We start from the raw sequence: 18,560 nt of genomic DNA on the forward strand, positions 1-18,560 counted from the left end.
GCACACATGTTCACTCACATGTATATATATACATGCAGACACGTGTTCACTCACATATATATATATGCAGACACGTGTTCACTCACATGTATACCTACACCTGTCCACACACATGCAGGCGTGCACACAGTAGCTTTTCCAGCGTGGTGCCACTTCAACCTTCAATGGACTGATTCACCGCTTGTCTCTGTCTAAACTAAACACCAGCTGAGCTTCCCTAACCTGGAACTGAGGCTTTCCGAGCACTGCCGGGATCATCCCGCACATGTGCTAAACCACTGTATCTTTGGCCTACGCGTGTAAGAGACAGTGATCTTTGTTAAGATGTGGATCCTGTCCTTGAGACACCGCATGTGTATGCAAACATTCCAAAACCTGAAAAACAAACTAACAAACAAAAAGCCCGAAACCTGAAGCGCTTCCGGTCTCAGGCACCTCAGAGAAGGCAGGGGTGCTCGGCCCAGGCTCCTCTGAATGTGAACCCTCGGCAGCTGCCCAGGTGCTCCTGGGGAGGGAGGTGGCTGGGTGTCTGTGCTCGTGTGTGTGGACCACGTATGCTAGCGCTGTGCCCTACGTTGTTTTCAGGACATTTTCTTCCACTAGCTAGAGCAGCTACAGAAGACAGAGATGAGCCCAAGCTCATAACTGCGGTCGCCATCCGCAAGTGGTCTGTGTGCTGAGCCCCAATTCCCATCCAGTCAACCTGCCCGCCACTGCCCTGACCTGATTTCAAGGGCAAAATTTCCAAATCCCTAAATAAAGTAGAAAACAGAACCAATCCGAAGATAATGGGCATCAAACTGTGAGATGATTACTGTCTTTGTGGAAGGCAATCTGGCAACATCGCTGACCAGTTTTTAGAAAAAGATTTTAAAAATTTATTTTAAAGTCAGCGATGGAGAGAAAGTGGGGTGTGGAGGGAGACAGAGACCTTCCATCCTCTGGCTCACTCCCCAGGTTCCTGCAACAGCCAGGCTGGGCTAGGCTGAAGCCGGGGGCCAGGAGCTCCATCTGGGTCTCTCACATGGGCCATGCTCCACTGCTCTCCCAGGCGCATCAGCAGGGAGCTGGACAGGGACGTGAACCAGCACTGTGATGCCAGTGTTGCAAGCAGGGGCTTCCCTGGATGCGCCACAACGCTGGCCCCGGCCATAGGCTGCTCCAGTCCAGCAGAGCTCTTCCCGCCCTCAGGGCACATACCGAGCTGCCGCTGGTGAACTCCGCGTCCAGGTAGGAAGGCGGCATCTGCACCTTGCTGAGCACCTTGAAGCACGTCTTCAAGGCGTGCGTGAGTTCAGGTAAGCTCAAGGCCCCCGTCTCCTCGGCGAGAGGCCGCACCAGGCAGCCAAGCACCTGCGGGAGGTACTGGGTTTGCACCTCAGAGTAAAGTTCCTGTGAAACAAGCACAGGTTTAATTTAACTCCCACGCTGTCCACTTACAGTCTGGGCAAATTCAGGAAATTTAGGAAATTCAGTTTTTTAGAGCTTAGGTTTCATATTAAATCCCAAATCAGAAAACAAATAATATTTTCTTTTTATCTAGATCAAGCAGGCCACTCTTCCACTCCTTTCTTTCTAATGGAGAAAGAAATAATAAAACTGCCGCACACATTTCAAACTGCAGAAATTGGCTTCCTTTGTGACAATTAGCCACCTGTGCGATTTTAGTTAGGAAATATATTTACAGTCACCCCTAAATAAATAGCTGGAGAACAGGATGATGGCCAGTTCAACAGCTGGTGTACTTGACGTCAGCTCGGCCCACGTACATGGGGCTCAAAAACTGTAAGCTCTTCTAAACAAGACGTTGAAAACAGCAGGAGGGCGGTGTCTGGCCCCGCAGTCAAGCTGCCAGCCGGGATGCCTGGGTCTCAATCTGAGTGCTTGGGATGGAGTCCCAGCTCCGCTCCCAGTCCCAGCCTCCTGCGGATGTGCAGGTGAGGGCTCCAGGGGTTAGATCCCTGCCACCCACGTAGGAGACCTGAGTTAAGCTCTCGGCTCCCAGCTTCGGCCTAGCCTCGCCCTGGCTATTGGGCAATGAGCTGGCAGATAGCAGTTCCATCTGTTTGTCTGTCTTCCTGCCTCTCATAGTAAAAAGAAAATTATGTGGGCCGGCGCTACGGCTCATTTAGCTAATCCTCCACCTGCGGCGCCGGCACCCAGGGTTCTAGTCCTGGTCGGGGTGCCAGATTCTGTCCCGGTTGCCCCTCTTCCAGGCCAGCTCTCTGCTGTGGCCCGGGAAGGCAGTGGAGGATGGCCCAAGTGCTTGGGCCCTGCACCCGCATGGGAGACCAGGAGAAGCACCTGGCTCCTGGCTTCAAGCGGCCATTTGGGGGGTTGAACCAACAGAAGGAAGACCTCTGTCTCTCTCTCTCTCACTAACTCTGCCTGTCAAAAAAAATTTATGCGAATAAGAGGCTACATCTAAATACAGTTTACAAGCTGAAACAAACATGCGGGTTTCTCAGTAAATCTGGGCTTTCCGGGCAGGCCGATGACAGTGCACAGGCGTCATCCCATCTCAGCAGAGCACCTACCAAGGGAATCACGTCCAACAGGAACACGAGGAGGCTGCAGAGCTCGGAGACCGTGGGGGGCGGGCCGGCGCTCCTCCAGGCAGGGTCCCTCTGCTTCTCTGGCCTGCAGCCATCACAGGAGAAAACAAGTGAGTCCTTGCTCCTGACGCACCTGTCAGCGCTTCCTGTGCTTCCAGTGGTCACTCCACTTCCAAGAGAGTCAAAGATGGCTTCTGCCGCTCTAAGAGCTGAGTGTCGGCAGCTACAGCCACAGAGCACAGAGCAGGGGCGACACTCGCAGGTGTCTGTGACCTGCCTGTCTCCAGCGTGGGCTCTGTCAGTTCAGACGTGTGCAGTCCCGTGCCCGTGCAGGACGTCATGCCCAGCAGACCTGCAGCACAGGTACAGTCCTGGTCCCCAGCCCCAAGCCCAAGGCAAAAGTCCCAGGGCAGGAGCAGGGGCTTGAGAACACCACAGGCCAAGTGGCACCTGGCTGGGGGCACCTGACACACACAGGCCCTCCTGGGACTCCCAGGGGCTCAGCAGGACCTGGGCTGATTACAGTTCGCTGGCTTCTACAGCGCAGCCTAACTTACATATGAAGCCCAGTGCTAGCAGCTTATCCCTTACTGACGTCTGACACTCCCCTCAACGAGCAGGTGCCTGGAGAAGTGGGTGCCGTGGCCTTCGGGACCCATCGTGTGTTCTGCACCCAGAGTCACCCAGCCACAGATCAGGCGGAACTGCCTGTAGTGGACACCTTCAGGCCTTTGCTCCGGACACGACACCCTAAGTAACACGGTGTCAGCAGGATCTGCGCAGCACGCCTGTGCTTTAGGCACTGCAGCTTAAAGCTCGCAGGGGAATGTGGGTAGGCTCTGCGGTGTCCCAGGGGTGTCCTGGAAGCCACTCCCCACGGCTGCCGAGGGGTGGCTGCATGTACTGACTTTCAGAGCGGAGTAACTGAGGATCCACCTCGCTGCTATCGGCTAGCCCATGCCGAGGTCTTTCTCTGCCCTGTAAGTCAGCGCTGATGATCACAGTTTATCTTGGAGAATTCCTTCGAAGAACCGCACCCTAGCGGTGTTAGCTATCTCGGGGTGTCTACTCAAAACACCCTGTGTACAGAGGACAGATGACAACATTGCCACTGTACTGCAGGCAACAAGGACAATACTGAAACCTGTTTATTCACTCGGGAGACCACAGCACTCAGTGGACGGTCGGTGCCCCCAGACAGCTCACTGCAAAACGTTACTGCTGCAGGACTCGGACAGAGCGGGCCCTGTCACTTGGGGAGGCACATCTGTTATGGACGCACGTAACGGCATGGCAGGGACACCCAGGACAGTGATGGCCTCTGGGGGGAAAGCAGCACCAAGGGCTGGGGGGGGGGGTGGGGAGGAGCTGGCTGCACCCAGGTAGCAGCATTTTACTAAGAAAATAACCAGGGGCCAGCACTGTGGTGTAGTGGGTGAAGCCCCTGCTTGCAGGGCTAGCATCCCACATGGGCACTGGTTTGAGTCCCGGCTGCTCCACTTCTGATCCAGCTCTCTGCTGTGGCCTGGGGAAGCAGTAAAAGATGGCCCAAGTGCTTGAGCCCCTGCACCCATGTGGGAGACCCAGAGGAAACTCCTGGCTCCTGGCTTCAGATTGGCACAGCTCCAGTCATTGCGGCCATCTTGGGAGGGAACCAGCAGATGGAAGACCTCTCTCTCTGCCTTTGCCTCTCTGTAACTCTGCCTTTCAAATAAATACATAAATATTATTTTAAGAAAGAAAATAACCAGGGTGGGTGCTTGGCCTAGTAGTGGAGACACCGGTTAGGATGCCCTCATGACTCCTGGACAATTCCCAGCTCTGCTCCTGACTCCAGCTCCCTGCTAACGCACACCCTGGGAGGCAGCAGTGACGGCTCAGCTAACTGGGTCCCTGCCACCCACCTGGGAGACCTGGGTTGACCCCCAGCTCCTGGCTTTGGTCTGGCCCAGCCCACACTGGCCGTTGTGGACATTTAGATAACAAACCAGCAGATGGAAAATTCCATCCCACTCCCCCAAATTAAAAAAAAAAAAAGGGCTTCTTAAAAAAAGTGTCAGTAAAGCTCATTATGGTATCTTAAAGCATCAATGGACTACACTAATTCCAACAGGAAGGTAAGAAGATAGAGGATTTCCAGAACATTCTCCAGGCAGAGCCACAACACTAAGCTGCTTTATACAGATCAGGCCGGGAGAACGGTGCCAAGAAAGAGGATTTGATGAACATGACTGGGAAATGCAGAGGATTTTCTCAAGTTAGACTTCAATAAATAAGGTGGCTTTGGAATTGCGTGGCAAAGAGGATGGGACCCTTCCTGTTGGAGGCGTTTCCTGGCCCATCAGGATCTCAGGGGAGTTCCTCCCAATGCCGTTTCGGTTGAACTTTGCAGCACAGGCAGGAGCGCCCAGCCCCAGCTCCTGGTACGCGGCCTGACCTCGCTGGGCAGCGCTGGAACTGTGACCCCCTCTCGCCCTTCCTTCCAGACTCCTCGGGCCCAAAGGGCACGCGCACCTGAAGCAGTCCTCGAAGCACCGGGTCATGTAATCCCAGAGAAAGTCTGTGCTTAGGGAGGTGATCAGCAGATTCACCGTCTTCACAATCTCAGACGCGTTTTTGTTTTCCTTGATTGTGCTGTCAAAGGAGGAGAGAGAAATACATTTATGGGAAGTCCCGCATTGTGAGAACTGTGTCTGAGAAACTTCACTAAGGGGCCCGCGTCGTGGAGCACCAGCCAATGCTGCCTGGGATGCCGGCACCCCATCCCGAAGCGCCAGTTCGAGTCCCGGCTGCCCCGCTTCCAATCGAGCTCCCTGATAACGCACCTGGGAAGGCAGCCAATGAGGGTCCAAGTTCTTGGGCCCCTGCTACCCACACTGGTGACCTGGATGGAGTTCCTGGCTCCTGGTTTTGGTTTGGCTCAGACCCAGCTATTGCGGTCACGTGGGCAGTGAACCAGCAAATGAAAGATCTCTTTCTTTCTGTCTCTCTGTAACTCTACCTTTCAGATAAATAAGTCTTTTTTTGTTTGTTTTTGTTTTTGACAGGCAGAGTGGACAGTGAGAGAGAGAGAGAGAGAGAGAGAGAGAGACAGAGAGAAAGGTCTTCCTTTTGCCGTTGGTTCACCTTCCAATGGCTGCCACGGCCAGCGCGCTGTGGCTGGCACACTGCGCTGATCCGAAGGCAGGAGCCAGGTGCTTCTCCTGGTCTCCCATGTGGGTGCAGGGCCCAAGCACTTGGGCCATCCTCCACTGCACTCCCTGGCCACAGCAGAGAGCTGGCCTGGAAGAGGGGCAACCGGGACAGAATCCGGCACCCTGACTGGGACTAGAACCCAGCGTGCCGGTGCCGCAAGGCGGAGGATTAGCCTGTTGAGCCATGGCGCCGGCCAATAAGTCTTTTTTTAAAAAGGAAAAAAATTGTGACTCATTTTCCCACTTACAACTCAGTTCTAGGTAGGCTAACTGATAAAGATATTATGTTTATATAGTTCGCTTATTATCATAAGCAATTTTTTGTTAAAGATTTATTTATTTATTTGAAAGGCAGAGTTACAAAGGGGCAGAGACAGAGAGAGAGGTTTTCCTCCCGCTGGTTCACTCTCCAGATGGCCACAATGGCTGGAGCTGCACCTATCCGAAGCCAGGAGCCAGGAGCTTCTTCCAGTTCTCCCACTTGGGTGCAGGGGCCCAAGGACTTTCCCAGGCCATAACAGAGAGCTGGATCAGAAGAGGAGCAACCAGGACTCGAACCAGTGCCCATTTGGGATGCTGACACTGCAGGAGGCAGCTTTACCTGCTATGCCGTAGTGCTGACCCCATAAACAATATTTATTGACTGATACATCGCTTATGAGCTGTTATAGGGGCCAGCACTATGGTGTAGTGGGTTAAGCCACTGCCTGTGGCTCTGGCATCCCATATGGGTGTTGGTTCAAGTCTTGGCTTCTCCACTTCCAATCCAGTTCCCTCTGCTGTGCCTGGGAAAGTAGTGGAAGACAGCCCAAGTACTTGGGCCCCTGACACCTACGTGGGAGACATGGATAGCTCCTGGCTCTTGGCTTTGGTCTGGCCCAGCCCTGGCCGCTGCAGTCATTTGGGGAGTGAACCAGCAGATGGAAGACCTCTCTGTCTGCCTCTGCCTGTCCCTCTCTGTGATGATAAATAAATAAATAAATCTTAAAAAGAGTTGCTATAAAAAGAATCTGAAACAGAAAACGGATTTTGCTCCAATCGTAGGTAACTAGATACTCTATTGATGGAATAACATGGTGCAACCGTTCATCAGGGGAAGTTTTAACGATACACGTGTTTTCCACGGCTCAGGAAGTTCATTCTCGGAATGTATCCTACAGAAATCCTCGTATGGGGACATGGAGACGGACGCACTGCTGCAAGGCCATTAAAAAACCCGAAGACATGGAGACAGCCCCAAGCTGATCAGTGCGAGTAGGTCAGGGTATGAATGATAAATTCTGAACGCGGAATGCAAGTGTGGCAACCGCAGTACTGGCTAGGAGGAAGGCGCAGAGCCGCGCACGGCGCGGAGGGCAGCAGGCAACCACGCCGTCTGCGTATTCCTGCGCTCCGTGAGAGCCTGGGAAGAGGCGCCAGTGTTTTATGTTTTCCTCTGAAGGGGGCAGGACTGAGCGTGGTATCCTTTTTCTCGACACCTTTGAGTCCAAGTAAACGGGTGTGCGTACTTTCATACTCAGGAAAGCAATAAACCACTCATTGCGGGAGACAAATGCAAGCTCTGAGGACTCTCTAGATACCTGCAATGAATAAATCAGAAAATTCTTAGAACCGATTGCAGCATACCCAGCGCAACTTCAGGCAGAGTAAAGCAAAAAGGAGAGGCTGTATTACCTTAGCACAAATCAAACAAGCCACAGAGTTTATAGTAACTGCACATTTTTTTTTGACAGGCAGAGTTAGACAGTGAGAGAGAGTGAGAGAGAAAGGTCTTCCTTCCGTTGGTTCACCCCCCAAATGGCTGTTAAAACCAGCACGCCGCACCGATCCGAAGCCAGGAGCCAGGTGCTTCCTCCTGGTCTCCCATGGGGTGCAGGGCCCAAGCACTTGGGCCATCCTCCACTGCCTTCCCGGGCCATAGCAGAGAGCTGGCCTGGAAGAGGAACAACCGGGACAGAACCGGCGCCCTGACCGGGACTAGGACCCGGGGTGCCGGCGCTGCAGGTGGAGGATTAGCCTAGTGAGCTGCGGCACCAGCAGTAACTGCATGTTTAAGCCAAGGAACCTACTGCTCCCAAACACCACTCATGTCTCCAGGGCCCTGGGCAGGCATCTTGTCTTGGTGCCCCCCTCCCGCCCCATCTCCTGCAGACTCCCACGCCTGGCTCCATGTCCTGAACTCGTTCCTCTCCCACCATCCCTCTTCTCTCCTCCTCTAACTCACCACTGGGTGCACGAGGTCAAGCTGCCTTAGCTGAGGGAATTTCACACTCACACATCCCAGGCTGGGGGAAGACACTGGATCCAGCTCCTTTTAAGCTCCGCCTGGTCCGCAGCGGGGAACAGTCGATTCATGTTGATTGACTCAAGAGCACAGGCTAGGGTAGCTCCCTGTACCTACCTAATTTGTGGGGACCACGTGCCCCATACCCAGCCTAGTGGATGCCCGAGACTCTGGATGGACCGAGCCCCACGGATGCTGTTTTTTCTTACGCACACATCCTTAGGATAAAGTGTGATTTATGAACTAGGCACAGTAACAGATCAGCAGTAACTGACAATAAAATAGAACAAATGTAAGAATTCACTGTAAAAACTGTGGGCTGGGCTGGCGCCGTGGCTCACTTGGTTAATCCTCCACCTGTGGCGCTGGTATCCCATATAGGCATCGGGTTCTAGTCCCGGTTGCTCCTCTTCCACTCCAGCTCTCTGCTGTAGCCCGGGAAGGCAGTGGAGGATGGCCCAAGTGATTGGGCCTTGCACCCGCATGGGAGACCAGGAGGAAGCACCTGGCTCCTGGCTTTGGATTGGCACAGCACTGGCCGTAGCGGCCATTTGGGGGGTGAACCAACAGAAGGAAGACCTTTCTCTCTATCTGTCTCTCTCACTGTCTAACTCTACCTGTCAAATAAGTAAAAAACAAAACCAAAAAACTGTGGGCTGCCTGTTTCTAGAATTTTCTATCTAATATCTGTGGCTTGTACCTGAAACTACAGAAAGTGAAGCCACAGATAAGGCGGGGAGACTCCTGGCTGCTAATGGGTGGCTCTACCTGCTGCTTTGTCTAGGACAGCACAAGTGACAGCAAACAGAGGGGAAAAGACGGAGGGCACTCGGGGCGAGGAGAATGTGAGGCTGGGGTCAGAGCCTTACCTGATCAGCGAATTTCCACTCTGAGTGTAGCTGAGCTGGAGGTCGGAGCCCAGGGCGTCTCTGCAGTACGAGTAAAAAGCCCTGATGACTTCGAGAAACAAGCTCTCAACCACCTGAGGCCCTGAAGTTAAACAGGGAACAGTCAGGGAAAGACGTGGCCCTTCAAAGAGTTCGTGGAAAAACCGGAACCAAGAGGTAAATTCTTTAACTCTGAAATCAAGCATAGCCTTTCCACAACACATATTTCCCATGAATTTTTGGAAGATCCCTTGTATCCGTGGATTCCTTTTTTTTTTTTTTTTGCACCAAAATAAACTTCTCTTTTAATTGCATTTTCCTTGAGGTTTTTGAAGTAGGCTTGTTTAATAGAAACACATACGGAGTAATGGTATCTACAGGCATGGTACACGGTTCACAGCCTGGAGAAACTTAACCTTAGTGGTGACAAGGACGCCCTCAGCTGGGGGAGCAACACGAAGACAGCCAACGTGTCCGTACGTGCTGGACACGGTTCTACACCGTTCACACCTATGCAACCCCTCATTCCTCACCACAGCTGTGGGCACAGGTGGCACCGCTGTCCCCAGATCACACAAAGGGGACGGAGGCACAGAGTCTGCCACCCGCCCGAGCACCCAGGAACCGGGCTGGCATGATGGTAGAGGACCCTCGCTGCTCACTGGGCAGTGGACTTCCCACACAGGGCGCGGGAAACACGATCCAGGCTGAGCAAGGGAAGCTGGGTCAAGGACTCTGCGTGGAAAGCACAAGAGCTTCCCTTTCACCAAATCCAGGGGCGGGGTGTGGACAGTCACCTGCGTGGTGAGCCCACGTGTGCTTCACCTGCCACATCACAACGTCAAGTGCTCCTTACAAATCGCAGGCGGCTCAGCCGCCTTGGTTCCAGGAGAAATGAGCTGTGATTGAAGCCAGGAGCAGACAGAGCGGGGCCACCTGCGCCCTTGTGCTGCGCGGTCCTCTCCTCTGCCTCTTCCACGCGTGAGGATGTTCACCCTGTGCAGCGAACGCCCCCTAGAGCCCGAGCTGGCGGCAGCATCTGTGCGGCTGGCTATGGTGCAGGGCTCCGGCATGAAGCCCCATCTCGGAGGTGCTGTGAACACTGCCTTCTTTGGATGCTTCCCCATGGTGCACAGTGTGCTCCCAACACACGTACACAGCTCGATTCACTTTTTAGACAGAATCACGGCTGCTCGGCACTGCAGTTAAGCCATGAGAGAAAACAGAAAAATCTCTGTGTCATCGCCCCTGGAGGCAGGCAGGCGGGGGAGGGGCGCAGAGTCTGACCCGGGCACAGACACCTGCAGGCAGCCGTGCTCAGGGGAACACAGGATTCCTACTTGGACTTCGGGTACTGCTGCACACAGCTTGGCATGCAAGTTCCTCTTTGCTAAATGAGGAAGCGGGAAGGATCTTCCACGTGGCTTGTCTGACAGCGCTCAGATCAGCAGCAGCTGGGTCCCCATAAGGACAGTTTAGGCTCCTGGTGGCCTTGGGCCCTGCATCGGTGACATGGGTATTGTGTGTGCAGACATACATCACGTGATATGTGCCGAACACTCAGCACACGGTAACCGCTCAGCCGCTGTGATTGCTTTAAAGCAGTGAAAACACTCAGGGACCTCCCATCCAACCTGACTGGAGGGAAGCCCATTACCCCCTGCTGCACCCCAGGGCCTCGCTGCTCCCTGCCACACAGCAGGTGCTCCAGAGTGGTGCAGAATGAGTAAGTGCAGGGCCTCTGTGCTGAGGCCAGGAGGAGGCAAGCACTTCACCCGTATCCCAGCCCCTTGTTCCCTGTTCCCTGCGGGAGGTGAGCAGCCTTGAGCGCTGGAGCCGTGTGCCCCAGCCTGCAATGCAACAGAGAGGGGACCTTCTCCCTGTGATGGGCTCAGGAGACCGTAAGATCGCTGACTGAGCTCACAGGCAATGCGGATCAAGAAATTGCTTCTCAATGATTATGTATTTGGGGCTGGTGCTGTGGTGCAGCAAGTTGAGCCAAGGCCTACAGTGCTGGCATCCCATATGGGTGCTGGCTTGAGTCCCGGCTGCTCCACTTCCGAACCAGCTCCCTGCTGATGGCCTGGGAAAGCAGGAGAAGATGGCCCAGGCCCCTGGGCCCTGGCACTCACATGGGAGACCTGGAGGAAGCTCCTGGCTCCTGGCTTTGGCCTGGCTCAGCCCTGGCCACTGCAGCCATTTTGGGAATAGAACAGAGGATGGAAGCTCGCTCTCTCTCTCTCTCTCTCTCTCTCTCTCTCTGTCTCTCCTTCTCTCTAGAACCCTTTCAAGTAAATAAATAAATCTTTTCTAAAAAAGCCAACAACTACCTCTAGATCTCCCATGTTGCTGGCAGGGCTCAAGCACTCCGGCCATCCTCTGCTGCTTTCTCAGGTGCATTATCAAGGAGATGAATCAGAAGTGGAGCAGCCGGGACTTGAACTGGTGCCCATAGGATAGGACAGCACTGCAGGCAGCGGCTTAACCCGCTACGCCATGAGGCTAACCCTAGAAAATGCTGTTGAAAAGCATGGGAGAGATGCTCACTTTTCTTCTTTTTGAAAGATTTGAAAGGCAGAGTTGGGGGCTTGGGGGAGAGAGAGAGAGAGAGAGAGAGAGAGAGATCTTCCATCCACTGGTTCTCTCTCCAAATGCCCACAACAGCCAGGGCTGGGCTAGGTCAAAGTCAGGAGCCAGGAGCTTCTTCTGGATCTCCCTGTGGATGCAGGGGCCCAAGCACTTAGGCCATCTTCCATTGCTTTCCCAGGCCATAGCAGAGAGCTGTATCGGAAGTGGAGCAGCCAGGACTTGAACCAGCATCCATGTGTGATGCTGGCATTGCGGGAGGCAGCTTTACTGGCTACACCACGCCAGCCCCCAGGAAGCTCGCTTTTCTCAACTGATGCTCATAGGACCAGAGTGTAACCAGAGTCTAGCTCAAGCCCCTTTCGTCTTACAGAGGAAACATTTTCACTGTATGTAGTGACAAGAAGGGGCTCGCGTGGGGTCGCGGGGTAAGAGACAGGGGTGCGTAAGAATCCAACGGGGGCTCACCTGCAGTGTGCCCCTGGAGGAGGGGACATACGCAGATGGGCACGGCAGGAGCTTGGCGGGATTCTCCCCCAGAGCCTGAACCGTGGCGCCCAGAGAGAACTGACTCCACGGGCCGAGTCAGGCTCAGCGCAGTCGTGTCCCCCTCGCTTTCATGCCCAGACGGTGGCCCCGGGAGCGGGGCTGCCCCTCACCTATCTCTGGCTTGTCCAGCAGGCTGAGCAGGATGCGGAAGGGCTGCAGGCAGGCGTGGTGGCGCTCCTCGACGCTGGCGTCCACCAGCTTCTGGTGCAGCGTCTCGGCCAGACTCTGTTTTTAAAGACAGCCACACGGCAGGAGGTCGCATGCAGCACAGGGTGACCCTTTGGGTTGGTCTAACTGCTCAGTGCTCTGGGACAGCAGGAACACCCGTCACCAGCACCTCAGCTTGTGGCGACTCACCAAACCCGGCAGCGGGGCCACACCGATGCCTCCTGTGAGGCCTCACAGAGAAACCCCCTGCAGGCCGGGCTCAGGAACGCCCTCCCCGGGGTCAGCCTCCCAGCCACGCCCTTTACCTCGACCAACAGGTCCTTGGAGTATTTTTCAAAAAAATAAGAGGACTGGTCTTCATAGGAGTCCGAGATTTCAGATTCTGGCACGATGGTTTTTCCTTTGATGTCTGAACCTACAAAGCAACGAACACCACGAGCTGCACAGATCCACACTTTCAGAGAACATCATATTGTGCAAGAGTCTCGTGCTACAGTACTTAACCAATACAGCTCCTTGGGGCCGGCGCTGTGGTATAGCGGGTTAAGCTGCCGCCCATGACACCAGCATCCTATACGGGTGCCAGTTTGAGTCCCGGCTGCCCCACCTCTGATCCAGCTTCTTGCTCATGTGCCTGGGAAGGCAGCAGAAGATGGCCCAAGTGCTGGGGCTCCTTCTACCCATGTGGGAAACCCAGTTAAAACTCCTGGCTTGAGGCCGGGGCTGTGGTGTAGCGGGTAAAGCCGTAGCCTGCAGTGCTGGCATCCCCTAAGGGCACCGGTTCGAGACCCGGCTGCTCTACTTCCGATCCAGCTCTCTTCTATGGCCTGAGAAAGCAGTAGGAGATGGCCCAAGGCCTTGGGTCTTTGCACCGTGTGGGAGACCTGGAAGAAGCTCCTGGCTCCTGGCTTTGGTAGGTGCAGCTCCGGCCACTGTGGCCAATTGGGGAGTGAACCAGCGGATGGAAGAGCCTCTCTCTCTTTCTCTGCCTCTCCTTCTCTTTGTGTGTAACTCTGACTTTCAAATAAATAAATAAATCTTAAAAACAAACAAGCAAAAAAAAAAAAAAAACAAACAAAAAAAAAAACAACAACACACAACTCCTGGCTCCTGGCTTTGGCCTGGTCCAGACCTGACCATCACAGCCATTTGGGGAGTGAACCAGTGGATGAAAAATCTCTCTTTGTCTATCTCTCTCCTCTCTAAATCTGACATTCAAATAAATAAATTATTTTTTTAAAAAATTTATTTGACAGAGTTAGACAGTGAGAGAGACAGATAGAGAGAAAGGTCTTCCTTCCATTGGTTCAACCCCCAAATGGCTGCTATGGCCAGAGCTATGCCGATCCGAAGCCAGGAGCCAGGTGCCTCCTCCTAGTCTCCTATGTGGGTGCAGGGCCCAATCACTTGGGCCATCCTCCACTGCCTTCCCGGGCCACAGCAGAGAGCTGGGCTGGAAGAGGAGCAACCGGGACTAGAACCCGGCACCCATATAGGATGCTGGCACCACAGGTGGAGGATTAACCAAGTGAGCCACAGCGCCGGCCTCAGTAAATTATTTTTTAAATGCAGCTCCTTAGATCGAGGAAGACTGAACCCCATTTTCTTCTGTCTTCTGTCTAGGCAGAATTCCACTCAATGCACATCCATTGAATTTGTCCCAAGAATGCAACCAAATTGTCTTTTACAAGGATAATTATGAGTAGGTAACAGAATGGGGACTGTTTTTTTTTTTTTTTGACAGGCAGAGTGGACAGTGAGAGAGAGACAGAGAGAAAGGTCTTCCTTTTCCATTGGTTCACCCTCCAATGGCCGCCGCGGTAGGTGCGCTGCGGCCGGCGCACCGCGCTGATCCGATGGCAGGAGCCAGGTGCTTCTCCTAGTCTCCCATGGGGTGCAGGGCCCAAGCACTTGGGCCATCCTCCACTGTACTCCTTGGCCACAGCAGAGAGCTGGCCTGGAAGAGGGGCAACCGGGACAGGATCGGTGCCCCAACCGGGACTAGAACCCGGTGTGCCGGCGCCGCAAGGCGGAGGATTAGCCTAGTGAGCCGCGGCGCCGGCCCAGAATGGGGACTGTTTTTAAAAACCATCTATTGTGTGCGTGTGTGTGTGTGTGCACGTGCACCCTCACTGGGAGCCTGGGTAAGTTTGTGAGGTTGTTCGAGGCAGAGTGTGTGGGGCTTTGGGACACGGTGAGGTGAGGGCCAGGCTCCTCTGTCTACACAGCATGCAAGTCCCATTCGGAACAGAGCTGCACATCTGACACCATCAGCCTCTGGATAAAACCCCGGAACCTCCTCAATATGCGTAGCAAGCCATCACGCGACGGCTGTTGAGAGTTTTGTAACAGGAAGGCCGAGGGGGGCGCCCGGAGGCTGGCGTGGCCAGATCTGCACCCTGAGGGTTAAGAACAGCTATGGTGTCCTTTCTCCAACCTGTCTCGGGCACACAAATGTGAGAATTCATAAAAAATTCCTCCAAAACTCTGCCCTCTCTGCTCTGTGATTTTTCGGATTCTGTCCCTTCTGGGGACAAGAGCTCTGCCTGTGAGTGTGCAGGCTGACCACAGAAACACACAACACAGGGTCCTCCCGCCCTCCTCACGCCCCCCAACACTCCCGTCCTACAGAGCCCTCCCCTCACCCGCTCATGTCCCATTCGCTCTCATCCCAGGAAGCTTCTCCACAGCCAGGCTTCCACCTGAGTAAGGTTTAGCTACAATGTCTAGGTGGCATTTCATGCTCTTTTAAAAAGAAGTTTAGGGCCGGTGCCGCGGCTCACTAGGCTAATCCTCCGCCTTGCGGCGCCGGCACACCGGGTTCTAGTCCCGGTTGGGACACCGATCCTGTCCCGGTTGCCCCTCTTCCAGGCCAGCTCTCTGCTGTGGCCAGGGAGTACAGTGGAGGATGGCCCAAGTGCTTGGGCCCTGCACCCCATGGGAGACCAGGATAGGCACCTGGCTCCTGCCATCGGATCAGCGCGGTGCGCCGGCCGCAGCGCGCTACTGCGGCGGCCATTGGAGGGTGAACCAACGGCAAAAGGAGACCTTTCTCTCTGTCTCTCTCTCTCACTGTCCACTCTGCCTGTCAAAAATAAAAAAAATAAAAAAAAAAAGGAAGTTTAGTTATGTGAAAGGCAGAACTTCTATCTGCTCGTTCACTTCCCAAAGGATGGCCACAGCCATGGCTGGGCCAGGTGAAAGCCAGGAGCTCCAGCCAGGTCTCCGCTGTGGGCGGCCTGAGCCATCACCTGCTGTCCCCCAGGTGCATCAGCAGGAAGCTGGATCAGAAGCCCAGGCAGGCTTCGATCCTGGGCACTCCGGTATGGGACGCGGCGTCCCAAGGGTGGCTTAACCCGCCATGTCACTCTCGTGCTCTTAAAACGGAACTAAAAAAAAAAAATCCCACTTCCCATTTCCCTTTAAAAACAAGCCACGCGCCATGGGAGTGGGAGGCCTCAGCTGACCGCTGCTGCGCTACTCGTGTGGTTTCTTTCTGCATTTCACCAATCAGAAACACAGCCCCCAGGTGGGAACCGGGGACGGGCGCCCGCGACGCGGTACCGAGGAGCCAGGCGTAGAGCCTCCTGTTGAGAGACATGTCCCTCCTCAGCAGGGTCTGGGTGGCGGCCGAGAGCATGCGGACCACGTCGGACCGCAGCAGGGGGACGGCTCTCTCGCTGGGATCCTGTGCGGGAGACAGAGAAAGCTTACTGCAAGGCGCAACGCCCTCAGCCGCCCACAAAGCCTCATCCCAAGACACAGTTCTCCGCACGGCAGCTGTGGACAGAAGCTACTGGGTATCTGCGTGGAAACGGCGTCCTCAGGAAAACCAACAAGACGCTGTCAGGGGCTGAAAGTGCGGGACAATCCACACACAGCTGAACTCTGCGTGGGACAGAGATCCACGCCCCACCCCCAGCCCCCCACTCTGCAGACAACAGCAGTGACACCCCACACCCCACTCTGTAGACAACAGCTGTGACACCCCACCCCCCACTCTGCATACAACAGCAGTGACACCCCACACCCCACTCTGTAGACAACAGCTGTGACACCCACCCCAAGCCCCCCACTCTGCAGACAACAGCCTTGACACCCCACCCCCCACTCTGCAGACAACAGCAGTGACACCCCACCCCCAGCCCCCCACTCTGCAGACAACAGCTGTGACACCCCACCCCCAGCCCCCCACTCTGCAGACAACAGCGGTGACACCCCACCCCCAGCCCCCCACTCTGCAGACAACAGCGGTGACACCCCACCCCCAGCCCCCGACTCTGCAGACCACAGCTGTGACACCCCAGCCCCCGACTCTGCAGACAACAGCTGTGACATCCCACCCCCCACTCTGCAGACAACAGCTGTGACACCCCACCCCCCACTCTGTAGACAACAGCTGTGACACCCCACCCCCCACTCTGCAGACAACAGCAGTGACACCCCACCTCCAGCCCCCCCCTGCAGACAACAGCGGTGACACCCCACGCCCCACTCTGCAGACAACAGCTGTGACACCCCACACCCCACTCTGCAGACAACAGCTGTGACACCCCACACCCCACTCTGCAGACAACAGCTGTGACACCCCACCCCCCACTCTGCAGACAACAGCTGTGACACCCCACACCCCACTCTGTAGACAACAGCGGTGACACCCCACCCCCCACTCTGCAGACCACAGCAGTGACACCCCACCCCCAGCCCCCCACTCTGCAGACAACAGCAGTGACACCCCACCCCCAGCCCCCCACTCTGCAGACAACAGCAGTGACACCCCAGCCCCAGGAGGGGGCCACGACTTACCAGACAGGTATAGAATGGGAAGAAAAACAGGACGATCTCCAGATTGTTTCTCTGCACGAGAACATTTGAGTCCAGCAGCGATGCACATAAAGACTTCACCTGCATACGACACATGGCAGAAACGGTTCATTTCACAGACGTGTGACGTCATTACAGGCTACTGTCTAAGGCTTAAATACACACACACTGAGAGAGAGAGAATGCATATGAATCTTCCATCTACTGTTCACTCCCCAGATGGTTTTAACAGCCAGGGCTGGGCCAGGCCGAAGCCAGGAGCCAGGAACTCCATCTGAGTCTCCCACATGGTGGCAGGGGCCCAAGCCCTCGGACCATCTTTTGCCGCTTTCCCAGGTGCATTAGCAGGGAGCTGGATCAGAAGTGGAACAGCGGGGACTTGAACTGGCGCCCTGATACGGAATGCTGGCACTGCAGGCAGCAGCTTAACTGTCTACGCCACAATGCTGGCTCCCAGACTTACTCTTTAGTCGTGAGAATGCAAGGAAGGCTTCCTGGGAGGGTAGGTGCCACCACATTAAGACCAAGTGGGAGAGAACAGGAGTTTGCAGGTCGCAGAAGGCGCAGCCTCACTTTAGTCATGGGCGGGGGCGCTGCATGGCCTTGGGAAGACGTGGCCCTCACCTCTGAGCTGCAGGGGTCTCGGCCACGTGGCTGGCTTCTCAGACTTCCACATCTACAACCCCAGAGAGGATCCACCAGGAAGCCTGGGTTAAACTAAAACTCTGAGGGAATCCAAATCAACTCAATCCACGCTGCCATCTCCCAAGTACAGGTGCGTCACAGCAGAGAGAACGCAGGAGAGCAGACGGAGGGCTCCTTCACTGGGCCAGAGCAAAGAAACCGTGTGGCCAAACAGAGCTCTGCACTGGCCGTGGCCGAGAGGAGAGCGCGCTGGGGGCAGCTGTGCGGGAGTGCAGAGGGCCTGTGTGGGTGGTGGGCTGGGACAGACTGCCAGAATGCTGTGCCTGGCCTCGGGTGCCAAATACTGATAAGGATGAGATGGACACGGGCGACGCTGTGCAAAGCAAACCTCCGGGGCCGGTGCTGTGGTACAGCAGGTGAGGCTGCTGCTTCTGACGCCAGCCGGCCACAGTGCAGCAGCGGTACGAGTCCCGGCTGCTTGGCTTCCCACCGCTCCCTGCTAATAATGCGCCAGGGAAAGCAGTGGGTGATGCCCCCAGAACCGGGGCCCCTGCCACCCACGTGGGAGACCTGTATGAAGCTCCTGGATCCTGGCTTTGGCTTGGTCCAGCTCCACCTGTTGAGGTCATTTAAGGAATGAACTAGCAGATGGAAGCTCTCTGTCTTTTCCTTTCAAATAAATACAATCTTAAAAAAGGAGAAAAGCAAATCTTTTAGTGAGACAGGAGTAGAACGTGTTGGAGAGAAAATGACGTCTGTGGCCAAGGGCAAGGCCTGGGTATCTGAAGCAGGATTATGAAATGGAGAGAAAGAGAGAGGTGATGTCAACAGGGCTGGGAGGCAGGAAACGCATTTATGGGGGTCTCCG

The 18,560-nt window shown here is 55.0% G+C and overlaps 1 protein-coding gene across 5 annotated transcripts in view; it reads right to left on the reverse strand.

The window, feature by feature from the left end:
- DOP1B (DOP1 leucine zipper like protein B) overlaps window positions 1–18,560 on the reverse strand; it is a 122,178-nt gene that overhangs the window by 52,465 nt on the left and 51,153 nt on the right. For all 5 annotated transcript variants that reach the window (XR_009867289.1, XM_062205328.1, XM_062205318.1 and 2 more), the window contains exons 6-13: window positions 17,030–17,128; window positions 15,788–15,911; window positions 12,529–12,638; window positions 12,166–12,280; window positions 8,903–9,023; window positions 5,070–5,189; window positions 2,538–2,640; window positions 1,201–1,392 (exon numbers count right to left, since the gene is read on the reverse strand). Coding sequence is in view for 4 of the 5 variants with exons in the window: in XM_062205328.1 (XP_062061312.1) it covers window positions 1,201–1,392; window positions 2,538–2,640; window positions 5,070–5,189; window positions 8,903–9,023; window positions 12,166–12,280; window positions 12,529–12,638; window positions 15,788–15,911; window positions 17,030–17,128 (984 nt within the window). In the remaining variant the exon portion in view is untranslated. The remainder of the gene's footprint in view (window positions 1–1,200; window positions 1,393–2,537; window positions 2,641–5,069; window positions 5,190–8,902; window positions 9,024–12,165; window positions 12,281–12,528; window positions 12,639–15,787; window positions 15,912–17,029; window positions 17,129–18,560) is intronic.

The sequence above is a fragment of the Lepus europaeus genome, chromosome 2 (assembly GCF_033115175.1).
Source record: "Lepus europaeus isolate LE1 chromosome 2, mLepTim1.pri, whole genome shotgun sequence".
NCBI lineage: Eukaryota > Metazoa > Chordata > Mammalia > Lagomorpha > Leporidae > Lepus > Lepus europaeus.